Source organism: Dreissena polymorpha, chromosome 6 (assembly GCF_020536995.1).
Source record: "Dreissena polymorpha isolate Duluth1 chromosome 6, UMN_Dpol_1.0, whole genome shotgun sequence".
Classification (NCBI taxonomy): domain Eukaryota; kingdom Metazoa; phylum Mollusca; class Bivalvia; order Myida; family Dreissenidae; genus Dreissena; species Dreissena polymorpha.
In genome coordinates, this window is record NC_068360.1 from 63,831,765 (window position 1) to 63,850,585 (window position 18,821).

The 18,821-nt window shown below is 32.7% G+C and overlaps 1 protein-coding gene across 2 annotated transcripts in view; it reads left to right on the forward strand.

Annotated features, from left to right (window-relative positions):
• The first annotated feature begins 595 nt into the window (after positions 1-595).
• LOC127835403 (tyrosine-protein kinase RYK-like) overlaps positions 596-18,821 on the forward strand; it is a 106,056-nt gene continuing 87,830 nt past the window's right edge. The window contains exon 1 of one of the 2 annotated variants that reach the window (XM_052361816.1): positions 596-817. In XM_052361816.1, the coding sequence (XP_052217776.1) occupies positions 706-817 (112 nt within the window). In that variant the 5' untranslated portion in view covers positions 596-705. The remainder of the gene's footprint in view (positions 818-18,821) is intronic. The other variant, XM_052361815.1, reaches the window with a different exon arrangement.

The following is an 18,821-nucleotide window of genomic DNA, read 5'->3' on the forward strand; positions in this document are numbered from 1 at the left end:
GTTTTGTCAATAAAACAACTTGTCCTGACTGAAATTGTTTGGTGTTTTACAAAGTCTTTTTTCAATATTTTACGCATAATGACCACCATGAAGTTTATAACAAGTTTTCTTACCTTGAGGGTCAAGGTCACACTTAGTGGTAAAAAAACTACTTTGGTCATAATTGATATTGACATTAGATGAGGTTTGAGACAAAAGTTGAATTTATTGGCAACGTGCATGTCCTATTAACTTTTGGCTGCAAAGTACATATTATAACAAGTTTGTTGGTGTAGAAAAGTAAATTGATCTTCATGAAATTGCAAAAAAAAAACGAACTGACCATATTTTGAGATTTAGAACGTTTTTACTGTTTTCGGCATAACGTTTCACTGAGGAGGTAATCGTTTGGCGAAGTTTATAAGGTTGCTAATTTACTTAAATATAGCGTCTGACCTGTAATAAAGTCTCTAAGCAAAAATTCAAATATGATCAACCAATTATTATATTACCGTTAAACTGACGTTATCCCTTCGTGTGTTATAAAATTGCTTTATAGATGTAAACAAATAATAAAAATATGCATGACTTGCATAATTAAATGTTATTTTTGTTGGATTTTTATTTGGAGACTTTGCCCTAGTTTCGCCGATGCTGTCAAAGAGTGTGTAACCAAACTTGTGTATTCATTCTTTATAAGTTTACAGCAAATGTTGTCAGTGCAAAATGACGCCTCAAACAGGCAACTTTGGACTTATTTTGCTTCTGTGGATTATTCCATATTCATATCAAAACTTAAATTTATATCTTGATGATAAAGAAACCTCTCGACTGCTAGGTAAGTGTTTTTTAGATGTGTATTGAACCATAATTGACCTTAGCTGAACCAACTTGGCTACGGAGGCTGGTGGTGATTTTTTTGGAATTTGCATCTGATAAAACATTATCTAGCAAATGTGTGCATTGATAATGCCTATTTCTAATAAATAATAATAGAAACATTGTTTAGACTGTTGTGAATTATTAATTACAATTTAATTGAACATTAATTGATGAATACTCTTGTTTGAAAAGGAGTTCTATTTTCCTTAAAGCCCACATCTCTGAGAATTTGTCAATTTTTCGTCATTATTATTTTGCCTCTGGCAATTTAACTGAATATAAATTGATGAATACTACCTTATGTAATGAAAAGGAGTTTTATTTTCCTTTAAGCACACATCTCTGAGATTTGGTCAGATTTTTTGTCATTATTATTTTCTTCTGACATTTCGAAAAAAATATTTCTAAAGTCTGAGAGTCAAAGGGCCAAAATGAATGAGATTTTTAAAAAAAACCTGGAATCCACACATAAATATGAATTCCAATGCATGTATCAAGAAACAGACACAGCAAAAACCGTCTCACAGTCGGATATGTACAACAAAAATGAAATAAAAATCCTGCAAACATGTGCTCTGTTACCGCTAATTTATGAATATGTTGTAATTAATATTGTTCATAAAACATACATTTAAAAAATATTATTGTATCAGCATAACATTCACTTTCTTTCTTACTTTCTGGTACATATATGTTTTGGTGTGTGTCTGTTAAAAAAATTATTATTTACTATAAATACTTGTGTATTAACTAAGTGCTTTAAATGATGTCAGTGATTTATTTTGCTTTTTTTTGTTACAGCCTGTGGCATTTGGATTGGGAAAATTAGCGCGATAAACCATGAAATTGGGAAAAATAGCGCGATAAACCATGAAATTGGAAACATTATAAATATGATTATAAGAACAGAATAAAAATTGCTAAGTTCATGTTTGACAGCATTTTTATATTATAAAGTGTTGCTTTCATGTCTTCTTACAACGTTAAGTTAATATCCTCCCACATGCATATTAAACTTGCAATAATCGAAAGATTCTTCAATATACAAGTACCATTATGATTTAATCATAATCTCTTTCAGAGTATGAATTTAATTCAGGATGTTTTTTAATGTAAAATATGATATGGTGAAAACATTAACAAATATTAACAAACATGCTTTTGTGTTCTTGCTGTGTTAATGTTGTATTAAACGGAGCTAAAATAATACATTTCATTTGTTTACCTTTTAATATCTTGCACAATTGACATCCTCAGTTCAATGCTATTTCACCAAGCTATACAGCGTGACAAACATAATAAAGCAGAATATGCATATGAATCTGAATATACACAAATCCACTAACATATAAATCAAATCATGTTTGTCTCTTTCCATTTTCGAACGGTTCTCGTCTTAAATGCTTTAACTTTGTGAACTCCAATTTCCCAACACAGATTTCCGTGATGCACATTCACTGTGAACATTTCTAATAAGTATTTGTTGTTGTTCATCTCAAACAAAGTATTTTGCGTAAATTGACACACACATTAAATTATCTCCTAATAACCATGACTTTGTGATATCCCCTGTTAATTTTAGTGTTATTTATCATTTTCGCTGCTCATCGCAAACTTCTCGTCTGCTTGCCGCCATCTAGAACGTGTGTAAAAACAGGCATTAACAATCGGGATACATCGACTATCGTCGGTATCATCCGCAATATAGAGAGAGATGTGTGGATAGCAACGTAAAATCGTATTCGGCTACATTCGCGAACATTTGTAAGTCAGTTGTCATTCGGCGAAGACTCGACGAGCTCAATCGGCACTCGTTCTACGAAAGTAACGCTAAACGACATTGTAATCTTTTTGGCTTAATTGGGAAAATTTGGTCATTTTTTGGGAAATTTTGGTCAGATTTTTGGGAAAAAAACATCATTTTTTGCAATTGGGAAGCAGCCGAATATCGGCTGTAATTTTGGGCAAAAAAAATCACTGGATGTAGTTTTGTAATTTTGATGATTAACCATGGAATTATGTTGAGTATGAAACTGTTGATTTTTTTTTTAAGTCTACATGTATGTATTTAACAGACATGTCAGCTTTATTTTAAACACAAGTAACTTGCTATATTTTGTAATATATAGCATTGCACTCATTATATGATAACTGTATTGGGACTTATAATGTATACTCTGTAATGATAATCATGCAGGTTATTCAATACAAAGCAACTATAGAAACATAAAAAATGTTAAGCAATTGGAGATGTCCATTTTTGAACTGTCATCCCCATCTTCACTGATAACATTTCTTTATAATAAATTGCTTTGGTTTAAGCTTGGTTAAATAAAGTATACCCTGTCAACCCTATGGGTTAGCATTAATATGCAATTTGCTATTTCTGGCCATTCATTTATCAATATTTAATAATGTTTGTGTCAGTGCCGCTCCTGGTGTTGCGGCAATTTGTTCCAGCCACCAAATTAGTACAAGACTGCAAGCCCTCAATTTTGGCGCTCTTTAACTTTCATCTAGGCTGTCAAGGCTGTCTCACTCTGAGTCTCCATTTAATGTGACTTGTAACATTTTCTTGGTCTCCTGTACTAATATAAGAATTTGGGCTTGCTAATTTCGATGAAATTTTTTCGCATTCTAAGGTTATCAACTTATCATTATAATTTATTATTATTGTTGCCATATTTTTGTGACTGCTTTTATATCACATAATATTGTTTATTAAATGTGTTGTTAAACGTTGAAAATCACAAGATACATGTAAGTTTTACTTAAGAATTTGATTACATGTACTATTACATTATAAATATGTTAAAAGGTTTGAGGAAACAAGTTTCAAATACAATCTGAATAAAAGCATTCGTGCTAACATTTAAAAAAAACACAATTTGACTATAATAATAAAATTAAGAAAAACAAATATTTGAAACTACGTTAATCTTATTTTATCCTATTGATCAAAAACCAAAATGCTTTTATTAGCAAATGGTCTTTTTGTGACATCCTTTCTGGGCATACTTTGCAAACATTTTTAATCTTTTGCAAGAACCTAATTGAACTCCTTCAAATTCAGTCAAATCGTTATGCCAACTTTGTCCTTTACTGTTTTTACAGCAATTTGATTTATTTTGGACCAACATTTGAATACACATCCCTGTTCAAGATAATTACTTCCGATACAGCACATCTGTCTGATAAATGAGAAATTATTGTAAAGAGTCACATAATACTTGGTGCGGCTTTAATCACCACCTAGGCAGCACTGCATGTTTTGAAACCAAATCAGCCCCCATGGCTTTTAGATTTGTTTTTACATGGGGAGAATTTGTACTTCAGTGGGTGGAACCTGTCAGAAAAAAAGTATACACTAACCATGAAAACCTTGCAGCTGTCTGCTATCTGGAGTCGTGTTAAAAGTTTGGCAAATCTCGTTGATTATTTATGAATTACTGGAAATTCATTCAATTATGCCCTTAATGTTGTTGTATTTGCAAATGGTGTTTGGAGCTTTGCACTTGTGTTTATTTTCTTTACTAGATAGAAACATTTTATCTCCCCCTACCCAAACAGTGTCAATTTTTTGCAGTCAATAAATTATTTTTTTATTTTGCTATTTTCTTCATTCAATCATTTAAATTGCTACATGAAGTGATCAATACTTGCATTTTTAACTCAATATAAAAATGAACTGCATGGATATTATTTTATTGAAGTATCAAAAGCTTAAACACAAATGACATACACATTTTGTATTCCAAGTTTAATGTTAATTGTTGGGGTCTTTCATAGGAATGGTTTGGTCATTTGAGAGCTATTTGAGTTCAGACAACAGGCGCAATGTGACCAGTACTACATTTTGTACTTTGTGAAACTGACCATTCATTTTACACATACTTTAATGGCATGATAAAGGGCTTTGCTGTCTATCATATTTATAAAATAAATTTTAACAAAGCTTGTTAAATTGATTTTTTTAACCTAATTCAAATAATATTGTTCAATAATCAAGCCATTCTTAATGAATTAAATAATAAATCTGGTTGAAGAAAATTTAATTATTCTATTTAAATGTTTATATTAAATGGTCATGAATTTAATTAACAATGCACAGCACGGTGAGTTAAAGGGGCCTTTTCACAGATTTTGGCATATTTTGAAGTTTGTCATTAAATGCTTTATATTGATAAATGTAAACATTAAATTTTTAAAGCTCCAATAAAGATCAAAATAAAATTTATAAAAAGGAAAAAAAGTAGCCCGCAGCAGGGCTCGAACCAGTGACCCCCGGAATCCTGAAGTAAAAACGCATTAGTCAACTGAGCTATCCTGCCAAGCATACATGAGATGAGTATTTTATACGTTATATAAGCAATATTCGTAGTTTCACAAATTTAAACGACAACAACAGAACTATCCAAATTATTCAATCGTTTCGCGTATAATTTTTAGGTTTTTAAATCGTCAAAAGATGCATATAATGTCTATATTAGACCATGGCAAATGTTCAGTAATACTGTTACCTCACAAATATCATAACTAAACAGAAAATTTGCGAATCTGAAACAACTTTTTTCAATTTTGTCAATTTACCAAACTGTGAAAAGATCCCTTTAATAAGCTAATCTGAGATATTTCCTTGATATCATACTCTGAAAACGCTATTCAAATGGGATAAAACCAAATTTGTGTTAATTTCCGCTAGCATGTGCAGAATCAATTGGAACCTGGAGTAGGCCTTTTTCTGAATCCATTTGAACGTGTTATTACATTATGAGGGGCAAATTATTATTTTAAAGAAATATATTTTGGATCAATGCAGGGGTTGGAGAGTTTCAATTCCAGTCGATCGCTCTTAAATAAAACTCATCATCGTTGATTATTAAAGCCGCTTGTTCACATGCTGAGCCTTCTTAAGTGTGACTGCAGCATTCTTATTTTTATCAATAAGCATCAATTCACTGTGGTTTTGGGTCTTTACTGGTAAGCAAATTTATATTAGCTTAGGTTTGGATTCTGGGGTGAATGGGAGACTTTTAAGTGTGAAATTATTGATAGGCTGCAAGGCTGGTGTTTGCAGTAGCTCAAAGACATGGGATAGCATTGATCTTTGCAAAAAACTTCAGCAGGCAATTTGTACAACTTTTATTTGTGAGTATGAAATTTTAAATTTAATTTTATCCTGTGGTGAAATGAAAATCTGGCATTAAGTTTTTATAAATGTGTGTCATAGTGAAAATGTTTTTGAGGAATTAAACACGTTTATTGGGCATGCTTTTTCGGGGAAGATGTTATTTTCATAATTCTTGATTAAACGAAAAGAGGAATGTTACCCTGTTATGCATGATTCTTTTTAAATGATATTTTGCCCATGATTTGTTAAATTGATAGATCATAGTAATTAAAAAATATCTTTTCAATAGTTCAGAATATTTTAATAGCACTTTTTAAAACCTGTTTCAACACGGAAAATCATTGAAAAAAACATGAACACACTCATAGAAAAGGTTTTCGAACTGAATTGTATTCAAAAGTAAACATTGGAACAATTTCATTTCTTGATTAGCAATTCACTTGTCGTTGATTTGCTAATGGTTTTCTTAACTGTTTACCGCCACTGTGCAAATATTCTGGTAATCTGGAGAGAAATGTATTGATAATGTTATTGAATGCTGCTTCATTGATTACCGTTATGAAATCAACATCTATATGCATGACAGCCAGTAATTAAATCACCATTTCTGTAAACATTATGTATATTAGAATGAAAATTTTCCGATTAATGCTACTGTCATGGAGTTGTGTGTGTGCAAACTGTCATATTTGTACCTGGGTCTCATTTACATTATATTGTAAAGGCATTTACCTTTCAGTTATTCCAAAATTGATTTTAGTTCTGCAAACAAAACTTACAGTTATTTAATAATTGGATTTTTGTATGTACCAGTATATTGTACAAATTGTTAAGAGAAAAATAATCAGTTTGTTCATGCCCATTTTAGTGATATTGCAAAAAATGTTAATAAGTAATCAGTAGTTGATATTTAAAAAAAATATTAAAGCACGGCTCGCGCTGTCGTTCGCCATTTGAGCCATTTGCAAAAATATTGAGAATAATGGATCAACAAAAATCTGATTTGCGAACATGCTAAAATTTCATTGAAAACCTCAGCCATTTTAATCCGGACTGGTTTTCTATATTTTTGTCTTTCTTTCAATGAAAGTGTTCGCAATTTGAACAATAAACGAAACACAGTCTGCTTCAGAATATGAGACATCGGTTGACCTTATTGAAGCTCACATGGTAGCTGGCCAATCAACATTGAGTTCGCTTACACATGAGATGACGTTGTTGAATAAAACATAGAATGGGTGGAGCTATCGGGTAATATTGGGTCATTCAAGGCTTTGTAACCTTTATAATTAAAATGATTGATGTTGTTGTGGTGGTGGTTACAGTTCTTATAAACAAAATACACCAACACAAATAAAGACATAAGAATTGCAAAGTTGATGGGTTATTATCCTTTGAATTTAGAGGTATTAGGTGCAACACCCAACAAGTTAACAATGTAATGTCCAGCCGTCAGTCATAATTATGCTAACCTTCGGTTAACCCCGCCCAATCAGCATCCAGCGTTGCAGACGCATTGTGTGTGGCGTGTGGCCGGGGTTCGCTCGTAAACATTATTCTCTAGTATGACGCTGGATTGTATGTACATGTATTACTGAGTGTGTGTGTGTTAATAAATATATATAAACAAACTCCGTTAATATCTTAACCATCCCTATACGGGTCTGAAACATTATACAAACAACAACGGCAAAATTTGTATTCCTTGTCTTAAAGGTAGATTATACAACTTTTATATTGTGTTAAATTGTAATATATTGATAAAAATATATTACATTAACAATAAAAGGTAATACAAATTGAACATTGAAGACGAATTTCATAAAAATGCAGTAAAGACGATTCGTACATATTTTCCTACAATAACCGAAGCATTTCGTCTTTTTATTAGGATCGGAGTTAGTGTTCCTGCTGGCAAATTCAACTGTACAGACATTTTCGATTTCAGAATTAAATATCTGGCTTATTTCGCATTTTTCGACACATGTTCTTTTTAACTTTTATTTTAATTTAAATTGAAAAATATGTATCATAAATAAGTTTTTTACACATTTTATATAAATAAATAAATATTTGACAAAATTGTATAATCTCCCTTTAATACAAATGTCATCATTGAGCCCTTTTAATTTCTCAAGATTTCAGGGAAATACATGTACATTGTAATTGAAAGCAAATACAAAAATTCTGCAAAATAATTGCCTGTTCAAGCTAACCACTGGGTCTGTCAGTTAGTTTAGCTCTTTCAGTGCTGGAACCGAATTTTGAAGGCCTTTGCAAACAGTTTGGATCCAGATGAAACGCCACAGAACGTGGCGTCTCATTAGGATCCAGACTGTTTGCTATTCTCATAGTATTTTTTGAAAAAAATCGAAGAAAATGCTAATTTTAGAAATTCAGCAGACGACATTTTAGCAGACAACAAATTTCCCAGCATGCAAAGGGTTAGCCACAATTCCTGCAATCATATCTTTGTTGTTTTTTTGGGAGGGATATCCATGTGAAAAACTGCCTGTATTCAAATTCTTAAAAGCTCTTTAATTTTGGGCTGCCTTTTGTCATGTTAATTAATTTTGTGGCGAAAATAAAATAAATTGTCCAAAAATGTCACCATATATTATGTCATACTGGTGTAAAATGACGGTTGTTTGGCGACACCACTGACTGATTTCATATTTCACACATTTACGGCCAGCATATATGATTATACAACTGTGTGTGCAAAACATTAAAACATTTATGTATAAAAGAGCTTAGTTTAGATGAAGTTCAGAAAATAAACAAAGGTAGAGTTGAAGTTATTTGGGAATAGTATTTTAATGTACTTCATAAACACAAGAAATTTACATTTTAAAGAAACATTTAACTGTGTGCAGTTATGTTCTTTCGACACAATGGCACACATTTTAGTCCTGCAACAAAGATTAGTAAACATGTTGATATCACAGTTAACTTGTTGGTAACAAATTAAATTGAAGTGAACAATATTTATTATTATTAAATGCTGTATATTGAATGTTAATTAATGTTATATAGCATTCCTCGTTCATTGTCATATGTTGGTTTCAGATTGCGTTATGTTGAGTTGTTGACATTGAAATCTAAATACCTGCTTAAAAATGAAGTAGCTATAGACTGTTCTAATAAATTAGCATTTAAATGTTTTATTATGACATTTAAGAGGATTTTAGGCAAAGCATTGCTGTTTATTTAATAATGTAACAAGAAGAAATGGAATATGACTGTATTTTAACATTTACAGTCAGGGTTTTTTTTTACTAAGAAAGTGACGCCGATATTCGGCGTCTTCCCCTACCAGAATTTTTCCCCTAAAAATACCATTTCCCCTCCAAAAATATAATTTTTCACCAAAATATAATATTTTACCCTCAAAGAATTTTTTTTTTTCTTTTGGGAAGTCGACGCTTATCCAATTTGTACCATGTACAACGATCTCTCTCTCTCTCTCTCTCCCGACGAACACTCAAATCTGGGAATCCCAGTGATTCTATATATAGCTCTTAAATTACGTCATGGAAACCAGGCAACTAATCGTATTAATCATGTGACTATTTTACTGGATTCCGGTCTTGCGCGAGAAGGGTGTTTCGTCAATTAATTACCGGAAACCAGTCGAATTTTCATCCGGGTTATGTGAAAGCCAAGATATAAACGTTAAAACAGAAAAAGTCTCACAATTGGCGTTCATACACGAACAAAATAAAACGTTCGGACTCGGAAAATATTAATTGCGTTGACGTATTTTTTAAGAATGAATCATCAAAAACCGTTGAAACCCAGCAGGATTCGGAGGTACATGTAATCAACATCGATTAATACTGTCGGATTATTGTGAAAGTGAAAGTAGACAATCGGCAGCTGCCGCACATTTCCCTTCCAATACTGTAGCAGATCTAGATCGTCAACCCATTCATCATGAAATTGAAATCACAATATTGACATCGTTCCCCGGCCCAAGTTGAAAACATTACCCATTATTAGATCTACCCCTGCAACTTTATTTAGGACTTTGACTTTAATATCATACTTGTTCATGTGTTTAAGAACAAAAAGGTCAGAGACATGACTCTTTTTCTAAAAAAAAACCTGAAGTCTGTAGGTCAGTTATAGACATTGAAATGAACAGTTTTTATTTTTTCCCCAAATATGTCTCTTTCGCGCTCGATTTTCCCCTTTTACCCAGCGTCCAGCGTCTTCCCCTTTATCTAAAAAAAAACCCTGACAGTATATTATAATTTTAGATTGTGCAGAAGAAGTGTAGTATACTTCTTTATTTGGAAATGCTTACAAATTCATGTCATTAGTAAATTTTAATCTGACTAACAACCTGTAATATTTTAAATATAATTGCTTGGTTATAGCATTATTTAATTATAAAACATGATCCCCCCCCCCTTTGAAGAAGGGAAAGTATATTGCATCAGCGATTTTTTCCCCCAATTGCAGGGTTTTTTTTGGCCCGATTTTATAGCCGAAATTTGGCTATGTTCCCAATCCCAAAAAGTATACTTTTTTTCCCAAAATGTGGCAAAAAATTCCCAATTTCCCCCCCCCCCCCCCCCCCGAAAAATAAAAAAATTTCTAATAAGTATTTTATCTCAATTTCTATTCAATTACATCTTACAAAGTATTATATGATTTTGTTTTTTTAATTTGAATGATTATAAAGAGTTATATCAAATTTAGTATTTCCCTAATCAGTGGACTTTTCATGTGGAAAAAAGGCTAATGAATTTATTTTCCCAATTTCATGAAAATGACGATAAAATTCCCAATTCTAAAGCCATGGGCTATCTTCCCAAAAAGTGGAAAAAAAAACCTGAATTGGGAAAGTAGCGGTACCTGCCTATATTTGGAAAAATGTGCCAAAAAAAACCTCAGACATTGGGAAAATTCACGTTGTGAAGTCTTCCTATTGGGAAATTAGTGTGTTTGATTTTGTTTGCTCCCAAATACTTTAAAATTGGTAACTTAGTGATGTCAAGTTGTCAATATTATATTTACTTAGGTTCAAGCCATTATTATGAGAGCTGAATAGGGAAACTTACAACATTTTGCATTTTGTTGTTTTCAATAAAAATTTTTTGGAAAGCTTCAAAAGGGAATTTTTATAAAGAAGGAAAATAATCGCTGTTCTTTGCACCTGTCCATCAACTGGTCAGTAGTTCTGTCAGTGGGTAGGTCAATATGATGGTAGACCATTTATTTCCGTGCAATTTCTAGACAATGAGACTGACAACCCTGCAAATTTGTATGATGGTTACTTGGTAGGAAAGGGAGAAACCCACTGATTTTAAGGCCAACTGGTCCAAGGTAAAGGTCACAAGTGCTTTCAAGAACTCAATGGCTTGCAACAGTAATTTTGTTTCTGGATAAAACCATTTATCTTGAGAATGCTATGAACAAGGGAAAGATAATTGGTGTAATGAGTTTGCATGAGTTAATATGCTGGCTATTATTGAAAAGGATGACTGCTAATGATTTTCAAATCAAGACTTCAAAGGTCTAGGTCACAGCAACTACTTTGCTGAGACAGAAGGCATACATGTGTTACTTCTCTTGATAAATTTTTTATCATAGTGTATGGGCTGAGTTGTAGTTCTTTTCCATAGGCATTAAAACCATTCTCTCAGGCGTTGATTTATTTATGATTCAGGCTGTTGAATGGCAACACATCTGAATCAGTTGTTTATTTTCCAGTAAACAATGATTGTTCAAGCAAAGTTTCAAAATAATTCCGTAGCAAATGGTGCACTGCACACATTCATATTTATGGAAGAAAAGTTCTTTACTCCATTTCAAGTTTTATCATTCTCCAAGGGGCATATGCTTGCCTTGAGTTGAACATTACTGAATGTTTTTCCACATGCCATCTTAAAAGCTGAAAAATGAGGCCATAAAAATGGAACCAGAGCTTGGTAAAAAGTGCACAAGTGATTTGTAGCAAAGCTAAGAATAAGGATAAAGTATTTCTAGGTTACTGCTGTGAGCAAGAAACTACGAAAAAAACACACCATCTTTACATATCTCTATAATAGCACGATTTGTGTTGAGTTGGCAAATGCTTAAAGCTTGATGTAGCAGTCACAATAATGGAGTGTATGTGTGTGAGTTTGTCTGAATGAGCTTAAAATCTAGACTGTATCTTGGTAATATAAGTTGTGCACTTTTAATATAAGTTTAACCACAACTGCCATACATAAAAGTTAAAGGTCACCTTTAGATCATTAGGCTTTGAAGTTCAAGTTTTCCAAATCCTCTCACCAAGCAGTTCAAGACAGCCTGACAATCTGTTTGCCCTGCAGTATTATATAATGTAAAACACCTATTTTAATACATCATCAAACAGTTATTACAAGCAAAAGAAGAGTCTATTTGATAATGACATTATGCCTTCAGGTATGCTTTTTATTTCACCGAATCAGACGCAAATTGTAATAATGTTAAATTGTTCATAATACATGTTGAATGTAGCTAAATTGTAATGTATTAATTCGCCCTATTGGTGCAAAAAGGTACCATGTGCATTCTAATTTCAAGGTCACACTACGGTACATGTACCTTTTTGCACCAATGGAGCGTTATGATATTGTCCAAATTATACATGTAGGCCTGGAAATAATTAGAAATATTTTATTCCTCAATATTGATGGCCAACAGCTACTCTTGCTGATTCATGAGCCTCGCTAAAAAAAACGAGTTTTAATGCGATTAATGTCACTGAGTCAGCCTGTGCAGTCCGAAAAGGGGCAACAATCCCTCCTTAACTCTTTTTCAATATGGATAGACTTTATTTAACCCTTTACCACTTACATACGTATATTGAGGCATTTGTAGTCCCATAGAAAGTTAAATTTAATTAAAGACCTTTCTTACTAAATTCATGTTAAAAGGCTATATTTCCAACCCTTAGATACTGATGAGCAACAAACAACATAAAACTTGAACAGACTGCATGCACATTATTAAGCCATTTTCACTTTGCTTCTGAGAGGGAAAGGGTTAAATGAAAAATTCCATAAAAGCAGAGAGTGTTGTCCTTCATTAGCACAGGCCAATCCGAGTGAGTGGGACTACACTTTACACACATGCATTAAGCCCCAGTTTGCCAGAGCCACCCTGAAATTCAACACACATACTTTATGAAGGTGCAAATTGGGATCTCTTGAAGTACAAATATTCGGCATTGTACCATGTTTGATTCAGTAAGTGAAATTACTTGTCCATGTTTGTTTAGTCGACATGCTATATCAGCTGTCAAGTATTTTGAATGGGATAATATATAGTGTGAGAGTCAAGCGTACAGATTGAGGCAACAGCAAAACAATGCTACTTGCTTTATATTCTATAACAAGATAGGTTGTTTTTGTAGTAGGCTTAAGTTGTGTTATTTTATGTATTTATTACTAGGATGTTTACTGTGGAGAAACAAATACTTCATGGTTACAACAGTTTCCATAGGGCATTGCATTGCAGACCCATAAAAATGCACCCTTTAGCACTTAGATACACATTTGACGCATTTTTGGTACCTAAGAAAGTTAAATCTAATAAAAGACATGTCTTACTAGATTCAAGTTTTAAAGGCTTCATTTCCAACCCTTAGATACTGATGAGCAGCAAACAGCATAAAACCTGAACAGACTGCGAGTTACCTGCAGGCTGTTCTGGTTTTATGCTGGTTGCAAAAGCCATTTTCACTTTACTTCTTATAGGGGAAAGGGTTAAAGACAAAGATACATGTAGATAAATTTTAACAAGACAACTGAACATCCAAGCTTCTCAGGAATAAATATAGGAGCTTGCATGAGTGGTCGTTTTGTAATTGCATTTATTAAACAAGTCATCTAAATAAAGATAAAAACGAGGCTTGCCGAGTTGTTATCTTTATTTAGATGACAAGTTTAATAAATTCAATACAAAATGACCACGAATCTAAGATTCTATTTATAACATTACCAACAAGTTTTCTTTTTATTTTGTGTTCTTTCACCGTTTATTCACATTGTAAAAGAGTTTAACTGAAGAAATTCGCTGGAATAATGACGTCATTTCGTCAAACAAATGACGTTATTTAACTGTTATATAACTAGTGTAATAACAACTGTGTACATGTTATAAACACAATTGAGAATTACGTTATTTCACTCCTGGAGCGTAGGTCATGTTATACGAAATTATATTACATAGGGTTACAATAAAAGAAAGAAGGCAATTAGGTTTGTAATTATAATTGAGTGACATAAAATTATTAAGGTTCTTTAAATATTCCCTAATGATTTTACTTAATTGAATAAGGCAGCAAAAAGGTTTGAAATCAGATGTCAACAAAACAAGCTGGTTATAAGGAAAGGTAAATTAAATTATGCAATGCAATACTAGGCTTATAATTATACTTTTTGCTGGTGGAAATGTTCAGTCTTTCTGACCTGAAGATGTCATTTAATTAAAGTTAATAATTCATAACCAAATTGTATTTTCTTAACAAACGCATTTTATTTAGTTTGTAGCACATGCCTTATCAGAAGGTATGGGGATTATTTATTGAGTCATAATTCAAAATGTTGCGGCATTTTTTGTGTACCTAGACCAGGGTATGCATCAAAAGGGCTGGGATGACATGTCTTAGACTGTCATTTGTTATCTTTTGGCGCATTTAATAAGTGGCATATTAATCTGGATGATTTCTTTTGGATGTGTTTTTGACATTTTGTTGAACAGTGCCGCTTTGGTGTACGCAGGAAAACGTAATCCTGTAAATGCTCTTCAAACTGTGCATGATTTATAACTACAGCCCTCTTATATCATCCTGCACATTTGGACACATGTCGTTTTGTTGTCTTTTGGATAACCTGTCCTTATATGCGCTTATGCGCTGAGACTCCATTCTAAAGTCTGTTTTCCAAGTTCCACTTCTCAGGGACAAGGTTTGTGCAGCACACCTGGAATCCAATGATGACAAACAGAACCTTCAGTGTTCTTTGAGCTAATAACCCATTTATGCCTAGTGGACTCTTCCATCCTTATATATTGGATCAATTTATTTCCAAAATTAGGGATATGTAGTATATTTATTTCTATATTTAGAATATTTCTTTAAAAAATTCCTTTAAGCATACAGCGCAGAGCCTGATGAGACGCTGCATCATGCGGCGTCTTATCTGGGTCTACGCTGTTTGCCAAGGCCTTTTTTCTAGACGCTAAGCATAAATGGGTTAAAAAAAATTGTAACCAACTGAATACTGGGATTAAATATTTGAGCCACGCTGTAAAACTGGGTATTAGTGTGCTTGAAGTGTTGCCCGAGATAAGCCTGTGCAGACTCTGTGCTGGTTATTTTTACTTTTATGGAATTTTTTGCTTTAAAAGAAGTCTCCAAAAAAAATCTAGTTGAGGCGGAAAGTGTCGTCCCTGCATAATTAGCCTGTGCAGACTGCACAGGGTACTCTGGGACTACACTACTCCCATGCATGAAGCCCCGTTTTTACAGAGAAGGGATTATTTTAAATGCTGTATCTTGACAGTACATCACAGAGAATGACCTTGCTAATGACATTATTGATGGTGTAAACACAAAAAGTTCCTTGCATAAAAATAGATTTCTGAAATACAATATCAGCATTTTTTCCCTTCTTTCTGAAAAAAACCTTAAAAGGCAATCTCCCAATTGAGGAAAAACAACATGTACATAATTCCCAATTGTGGTCTGAAAAATTCCAAAAAGGAAAGGCTATTTCGTCAATTATGTTCAGAAAGCGCATTATCTGCAAGTGAACAAATAAAAAGAGCACTGAAACTTAACATGGAAGTCAAAATGCATGTAAATGAATATGATTGATTTGGGTTGTGCAATTTTATAGGGGTTTTCTCACTAATATTTCCCAATTGGTACTGTACTGGTACTTTTCTCAGTGAAGCAATAAAATCGCTGAATATAAATTACAACAGCTTTCTAAACGGCTATGTGGCATTTCTGTGTGTTGCTATGATGACTCTAGCATATCTTATTTCAATCTCAAACAGGCATTTTTTGTATTTCTACCCCATGTTTCTACCCTGTTGCTAAAATCTGTAAACTTTGGTGATCTTACAGCTTTTCTTAATATAATGTGTCCAGAAATGCAGGAAGCCAACAATGTAAAAGCACAGCAATGTGCTGTAATAAAAATGCAGTAATGACATCATGGGATTGTAACATTGATTGTAGTCAGAGGTTTTTGTATTTGATCAAATCATGCATGATGTCCAATACTTTCCCCATCATAAAGTACAATTAAATGAACCATTTTCTGTGAAAAAAGGGGTTTAACCCTTACAGTGCGGGAACCGAGTTGTGAAGGCCTTTGCAAACAGTTTGGATCCAGATGAGACGCCACAGAACGTGGCGTCTCATCTGGATCCAAACTGTTTGCTATTCTGATAGTATTCTTTGAAAAAAAAATCGAAAAAAATGCTAATTTAAGAAATTCAGCAGACGACATTTTAGCAGACGACAAATTTCCCAGCATGCAAAGGGTTAATGCATGTGTGTAAGTGCCTCTATGACATTTTTCAGTGGGTTATTAATACAACAAATGTTATCGTAAGGTCTAAGGAATATAATGTTAAAGGTTTATTAATCTATGAAACCATATCTTGAACTAGACAGTTAAAATTGATTGCTCTTAAACAGCGGGACACGTTATTGGCAGCAGGCTTATAAATATCCTTTGTGGACCATTAATATTAAACGCACATAGCTTGGTTGTTAATCGGACAACTAAATTTCCAAATCGGTTCCCAATCAACCATATTCTTGATCAGCAATGCCTTTATTGACAACGGAGAAAATTCTAAATGAAGGCTAATGCGTGTTATCATTTCTTCATATCCAAAGGGGCCTCTTTAATTTTTGTTACAAATTTACGTACTGCTACCTATTTTTTGCTGTTTTTATTCTTTCAAAAATGCAAAAGTTTGTTTTTGAGGAAAATGTCATTTATTTTTTATGCAAACACTTTTCATTCTGGCAGTTACACATTAAACCACTAGAATTGTTTCTAAAGAAATATTTGTTAAACATTTAAATCTGCGTTTGCTTTATGATTTTGTAATAAAATATTTTAATGTTTTGTATATAGTTTTGATCTAATCACATATAGAATCTAGATAAAAGTGTTTAAAAACTTTGCAACAAACACTGATATATTTTTAAACACAGTAAAAACCATTTTGCGATTTGAAACACCCAGACTCTCTGTCATTTTGTGACAAGAACCAGAGCTTCTTGTTATCTTGTTGCATTAGCTTTTTGAATTATATAATCTTGGTAGCGGCTGGGCTGCATTTCCTGGAAGTGCAAAAATGAAGATCATTCCCTGAAGTTTCAGGGTTGTTTCTTACATGAAAAGAATCATGAATGCTTTTTTTTTGTTGTTGTTTTTTTCTCTCTAAAAATTGATGTACTGTTTTCACACTGAAAACAACATGTTTGAACAATATTTTTTGCTTAGAACATGATTATGTATTGCAGCTGGACAAAGTAAGATATTTAAATAAAGATTATACTTGTTAATTACTAATGCACAATGTGAAACCAAAACGTGTGCTGCATATTTGCTTTTTTACACAACCATATGACTGCTTGACTGAGTTAAAACTCATATAAAAATAAATCAATATAATTTATATATACATTTAGAAAAATAGTGTCTTGATTTATGAATTACATGTTTGTTAAACAAAATCAAGTTTAATTGACCTGCAAAGATGTTCGGTCAACAAATTAGTGCATATTCAGGCAAATAGTGTTTGTTCTAATTGAAAAAACTAAGTTATATAATGGGAAGACTTATAATTAAGTGGCAGAACCTGTGGATTTCATGAAGTTGTCACATGAACTTCCTATGAGTCACATTTGCATAATCTGTTTCACTGCTGTAAACTGCACATTCAGGTTTTGGGTTCAGGTTTCCATGCAAAGCTATGGATATTACGATTTAAGGGTCTATAAAATATTAAAATGGTGTGATATGATCTGGTTTATGGTCCTCAAAACATTTGATATCATTAAACGCTCTGTATAACTACTAAATTAAATAAGACATTGTGAGAAATTGTTACATATTTAAATGAAAATGATAGCCTTTATGTAGATTCTTTAGGCCGATTAACTTGATTTAAAATTCATACATCAAATTTATTAATTTCATCTATTATAAATTGTTAATATCTGAAGCATGGGAGAATGGGAGAATTATATTGAATACTATATATAGCTTTTTTAATGTTGTAGTTTCGAAATAGAGCACTTTGGGTCAACACTTTCTGCTTTTATGATATTTTTCGTTTACAGAAAGTCTCTTTTTAGCAAAAATCCAGTTTCTGAAGAAAGTGTCGTCCCTTATTAGCCTGTGCGAACTGCACAGGCTAATCTGGGACAACACTTTACGCACATGCATTAAATCCCCTTTTCACAGAGCACGGCCCATATATTTTGAAAGATAAGAATTAAATATTGATTAATAAGTGTTCAATAATTGAATGTTAAAAAAACAATCCAAAATGTATGTGTACTCAAATCTAGCTCTGACATCAGTGTTTTGTTGTGTTGTCAAACGGCTGATTTATGACCTGATGAATTCCTACATAATTTCAAAGATAAATTTAACACTGCTGCTTGGGAGATATCTAAACTTTTCACTTATAAATCCATTACTTGAAGTAGTGCTCTCAAAAAGTGAAGGGTTCAGTCCATTTGTCTCTTGATTGAGTTTATTTAGCAAATAGTTTTGTTGTCCGTAATTGAATTATGGTGTTTGGTCAACCA